The sequence below is a fragment of the Hypanus sabinus genome, chromosome 6 (assembly GCF_030144855.1).
Source record: "Hypanus sabinus isolate sHypSab1 chromosome 6, sHypSab1.hap1, whole genome shotgun sequence".
Classification (NCBI taxonomy): domain Eukaryota; kingdom Metazoa; phylum Chordata; class Chondrichthyes; order Myliobatiformes; family Dasyatidae; genus Hypanus; species Hypanus sabinus.
Window position 1 is genome coordinate 39,619,462 of NC_082711.1, and position 6,000 is coordinate 39,625,461.

At 37.7% G+C, this 6,000-nt stretch overlaps 1 protein-coding gene across 7 annotated transcripts in view; it reads left to right on the forward strand.

Moving 5' to 3' along the window:
• Positions 1-5,227, forward strand: part of nrp1a (neuropilin 1a) — a 189,275-nt gene extending 184,048 nt beyond the window's left edge. For 6 of the 7 annotated variants that reach the window (XM_059971944.1, XM_059971946.1, XM_059971943.1 and 3 more), the window contains 2 exons: positions 797-850; positions 2,305-5,227. In XM_059971944.1, the coding sequence (XP_059827927.1) occupies positions 797-850; positions 2,305-2,591 (341 nt within the window). In that variant the 3' untranslated portion in view covers positions 2,592-5,227. The remainder of the gene's footprint in view (positions 1-796; positions 851-2,304) is intronic. The other variant, XM_059971948.1, reaches the window with a different exon arrangement.
• Positions 5,228-6,000: the final 773 nt, after the last annotated feature.

Sequence of the window (6,000 nt, forward strand, 5' to 3'; positions counted from 1 at the left end):
GATTGTTTCTGAGTCAAAATAGTGTCAAGAACTTGCTGGCGGTAGTGTATGTATGCTTTTCTGGGCTCATCCTTTTTGAGACCTCCAACCTCGGCCTAGACTTTAGGAAGAGACACTGTTACTGGATCCTGAAAACCAACATGCACAGTTCATGAGAACTGACTCCCAACAAGCAAGGCTGAAGTTGCTGAATGACCTTCTCAAAATATCAGGTTGGGATCAACATTAGATTAGAGGTAAATACGGCCTAAAATTCAATAGTCCTCCATCGTGAGCTGGAAAATTGTAAATCTAGAAGATCTGGTCAGATCCGAGTGCCTTGGAGATGAGGCTCAATGGGTAATCCAAAGGGTTTTGCCATAAATCTTTATGAATCAGCAGGTATTAATGTAGAATATAAAATCAATTGTGTTGTAACTATGTTTCCATGGATTATACACGAGTTGAATCTAAGAAGAATATGACAATGTAAAGGCAACACGAGTGAATCTGCAGATGCTGGAAATAAATAAAAAATCACAAAATGCTGGCAGAACTCAGCAGGCCAGACAGCACCTATGGGAGGAGGTAATAGTTCTGCCAGCATTTTGTGTTTTTTATGACAATGTAAAGCCTCACCAGCACTAGTTTAGATGCTGAATCAGACTCACTCTTGTGGGCCTTTGTGTGAATAATGAAATATAATTAGAGAGATATATAATTTAATAGAATAAGTGTTTCTGCAGAAAGGAAATTTAGGAAAAATTGCTTTCAGAGAACACTTCTTATACTAATCAAATGTTTTAACTTAATATAGCTCTCAGGGATGCCTTTCCGGGTTCAGATGGTTCTACATCAATTTTTCCTACTGGTAAGTCCCTTTAGTCATTGCTCCAGCAAATGAAGCAGAACATTAGCATGTTTATTATCACAAGCCATGGGCAGAAAAAGACGAAGATTTGCACTGATGCTGCTTCGATATTCCTCAACACATGGTCTATTGCATTTTCTTTAGCTTGCCAACCTTAGCATTAGTTACAGGAAATTAATTCTAAAACCAGTTCTACGCTACATCTCCGACCTGGGGGCATGATAGTCAGTTGGGTAGGAAAAGGCTGCCGTGAGCCTTACCGCAGTGGGGGGAAGGTATTTTGTAGAAAAGGCCAACTTTATAATCAAAACTACTTCCACTTATGAGAAACAAGTCTTATATTCACCAAGCACGTCCAAATACTTGCTCCTCCACTCATCACATCACTGATGTTCACTTCTACTAGTACAGTGTTGTGCAGTGTCACATCTGTACCCATAAGTGCTCCGCTTATTTTATAATGGCTGACCTATGCCAGTCGGACAATTCATCTAGCTTTGAATCTGGTTATGAACCCGCAGCTGATTCTTGGAAGATCGGACCAAGTCTGATGCTGTTCTGGGGTTGTTGATCCCTGAGAATCACATTTCTGGTCCAAGGATGTCAATATCGAGATCACAGCTGCTTGTAGTCCATAAAAATTACTTGGATGAAGAGATTTAGTGCATCGTAGTCTATTTTCTGATGACACAAGGATACGCAAGACAGCAAGAGAACACAAAGAAGCTTCAATAAATATGAATAGCACGTAAAATCAAAAATGCTGGAAATATTCAGCAAATAAGGCAGTATCTATGGAGAGAGAAGAAAGAGTTAACATTTCAAGTCATCAACTTGTCATCAGAACTAGATCTTTGATTTGAAACATTATCCCTGTTTTCTCTTTCTGCAGATGCCACATAACTTGCTGTTTTTTTCAGCATTTTTTTGTTTTATTCAGCATTGCATCCATTTTAAGCATGATTTAATATTTAGAGTTCATTGGGCATTCACAACAATGGTCCTGTATCCTGCTTCTGGCACAATATAGCAATTCAGAGCTTAGAAATGAAGCAAGTATTAAGCGGCAGTGAAAAGGGGGGAGGAGCAGAATAAATAAAAGGGAAATCCAGAAGGTGCTGGGTTGTTTTAAACATGAATCAAGGATCATGGGGAATAGCTAGAAAAATATAGCTGAGGTCAAGGTCAGATTATCCGTGATCTTATTGAACAGATTTTTCATTTCTCATAGTGCCATCCTTTGCCATTAATAGTGCAAACATGCACTCCCTTACCTCCCCACCATCAATTCTCAGGAAACTGGAAACATTTTTGCTGAATTCTTACCTGCAAATCTGAGTATAAAATGTACAATCATAGGCCTTCATTGTCCTAATTATGTATCACTAATGTAGAAACAAGCAAATAATTCTGAAAACTAGGCTTTTCAAAAGCTATTGATGTACTTATTGCAGCTGGAGACCCTGAGGATTTCACTGATAAAACTTTCTACGAGAGCCCTGGAGGTCCTGGAAACATGCTGAAGACCCTCGACCCTATTCTTATTACGATCATAGCGATGAGTGCCCTGGGAGTCATTCTGGGGGCCATCTGTGGGGTTGTCCTGTACTGCGCCTGCTGGCATAGTGCATTGGCTGACAGGAATCTATCTGCACTTGAGAGCTACAATTTTGAACTTGTGGATGGAGTGAAACTGAAAAAGGACAAGCTGAACTCACAGAACTCCTACTCAGAGGCATGAAACAGGAGCACTGGGGGGGGTGGGGTTTAAGTGGCTGAGGAAGGTCGTCTGGAACTGTGGAATTTTTTTTTGTAGTTGTTTGTCTTTGGAAAGACAAGAAGAGCTCTGGATAATGCTGGTCTGTGACTGAGCCAAGCTTTTCTCAGGAGCAACTGTTAAAGCAATCAAACGGGATGCTATGTAAAAAGAAATGAATTATGTACAGTCTGCTTTTTAATTTTTAAATTAAAGTTTTAAATGAACAAATGCTGGTGTTGAGACCAAGTGAGATCATTTTACAAGTATTTATCATTTTCTGTAAAGAGTTATAAATTTGTATCATTCTATTTGTATAATGACTTAGCTTCACAGAATATGTTTCCAAAGGGCTTTAAATACCTATGTTTTTGTATATTAGTCCAGATTTTATACTTTGAGTATGCAGTATTTTGATTTTTCCCACCTGCCCCATTTTGAAAACAATTAGCATTAAGCCTCACTGGACGCTGAGGGGAGGGGTCATATCCTTTATAACAAGGGTAAATACTAAGATTTGTTAACATGCTACACAGGGCAACTGCCTGTACGCTGATAACATTGTGATTGGCTCCAGGCCAGGGGTCTGGATTAACAATTGCTTGCACTGAAATACGCGCTACAAGGTTGATTTTTCTTTCCTTGTTCTCCTTTAGATGAGTGTGTTGTACGGACAGTGTTGGAGAGATTTGATTTTATTTCTTTTTATCAGTTTAAGTAAAAAAGAAAGAAATGTTATTGAACAATAATTAAAGATATCTATGATACAGTTGATCAATATGTTTCTTGTATTGTTTCATGTTTTGTATTGCTGTGAGAGGTTCTGAATTTTTTCTCTAAACTTTTTTAATGGTATTATTGCTTGTGTAATGTGTTGCTTTAAAAATGAAAAGAAAAAAGCCTTAACTCAAAATATTTGTACTCCTGACACACAGAAAGCCTAGACAATTCATACTGTTGTGTTGTATCTTGTACTCAGATCTATGACTACTGCCTTCCAAAGATTCAATTAAATTTAAAATTTTCCTACAGTACTTACTTGTGGTTTCTTATGATGGGACCTGAAAGTACAATCTACTCGCGAGCTGCAATGTCCTATAATTCCCAGTATTGACCATTAAGGCGGTGTGAAAAAAACACAACAGCCTGCAGCAATTCCTGTTTATTCTACATTTCCTGTTCAGTCAGCAAGGTCAGGGTTCATGGTGTGTGACAGTAGCACTGAGCCACTCAATCAAATTAAATGAGCGATGGAAGCAATTGCTTGATAAATCATTCACAAACGGCAAAATTGTTGTGATTCCACAAATCAGCATTTAATCCTGTTAAATATGTGACAAAAAAGTACCCGTGCAACAGTACGATTTTTTTAAAGACAAGTAATGATGGAGCACTGCAGACTTAGATGAACAACTGTCTGCTGTATGTGCAGACAGACAGCATTCCTGTATTGACAATTCAGATCCGTATCGTCTAACAGTGAAATTCCTGATGCATGTTGTGGAAGGTTTATAGCACTATAAACTACTGTGTATTATTATCTCTTCTCATTAGGTAAACAGCATGAATCACACTGCATATATAAATTAGAAGAAATGTAGAGAAAGGTATTATTAATTATCTGCAACTAAGGCAGTATTAAAATAGCATTCTGTAGGATTCATATTAAGAGCCCATTAGTGCTCTCCTTTACGCCATCTGCATAGAACATGGAAGACCATCAAATTCATACGTCCATCTCACCACTAATTGCTTCAGTGACGGATGAATGTTAAGAGAGCTGAGTTCAATATTATTCTCTCTCTTCCATCATTTCCCTTCCCCTGTGTTCCTAACACTGCAAACATCACTTTGCGATGAGTGAAAGCTAAGAAATGTATTAGGAGATGGACTACCCATTCTCCATAATGTAATCGAGGGTTTCCTTCTGGCAAGTACTTGACCTCGATCTTATAATTCTCTACAATCTGAAAGTTAGCTTAAGGAGAATCACTGATGAGGCTTCCGTCACTTGACTTTGTGGTGTAAGCCTGGCCATTGAGCAAAACCCTGCTTGAAATGATTATTCTCAGTAGAAAGCTAGTAAGGTACATCGAGTTAATAGGAAATACCACTGAGTAGAACTAAAATAGCTCTAAGGATTTCCATTGATTTTGCAGATATCAAAGAACCAATTATGTTTTATTTGTTACAGCTACTTCATCATGATTAGAGGCATAATTCTGAAGTAGAATGGAAATCATTGGAATGCAAGATAATGCAACTTAGAGTGAAGTAACATTTGTTGGAAATGTAGAACCATAGCCCTTCTATATCTTCATATGATGTTCTAACAATCATATCAGTTCAGAGTGATAAAATAATAAAATAGTGAAAATGCTGTTCTCACATTAAAATCATTTCCTACACAGCTTTGAATAAAATTGTCTGGGAATTTTCAATGGAAATTGTGGAGACTCCTGAGAAAGTTTGGATGTAAAACTTTTGAAACTATCTTTGAAAAAAAAGTTGAGTGTTCTTTCCTTCTTTGTAATTTTCATATTTGTTTGTATTTTATCAAAGGAAGATCTGCTATATGTATATATTTCTATGCTGTGCATTAAACAGAAGGGTTTTCACAATGGTTTTCCGGCCTTATATTTATTCAACTGTACACTAAGTATATTTCTTGGAATATTAAAATGTTTTCGCCAAATACAATTGTTGATTACCATATTCAAAGTTCAAAGAAAATTTATTATCAAAGTATGTATTTGTCAATATTTACTATTGTGAGATTAATTTTCCTGCAGGCTTTCACAGTAGAACAAAGTAATACGATAGAATCAATGAAAAAGTACACACAAAGACTGATAAACAACCAATGTGCAAAAGAAGATAAACTGCACAAATACAAATAAGTAAACAAACAGACAAACAAATAAATAACTGAGAATTTAAGTTGTAGAGTCTTTGAAATTGAGTCCCCAGGTTGTGGATTTAGATCATATTGAGGTCAGTGAAGTTGGTTCAGGAGCCTGATGGATGAAGGATAATACTGTTCCTGAACCTGGTGGTGTGGGACCCATGGCTCAGATGGTTTGGGTCCTTGATGATGGATGCTGCTTTCTTGTGGCAATGCATCCATCATCAAGGACTCCCATCATCCGGGTTGTGTGTAATCAAACAGGAGCACGATGCTGACTAATAAAGGAAACACGTTGTGCTTGTGTTCCCTGAGTCTCATCAGGGGGGATGTCTGGGCATCTGATCAGTGCAGGGCCCTTCCCAGTGAATTCATAGCAACCAGTTTAGGTGAAGGGTCTTGATCCAAAACGTCAACTGTTCATCTCCCTCCACAGATGCTGCCTGGCTCCCTGAGTTCCTCCAGTATTTTGTTCATTGATTAATAACA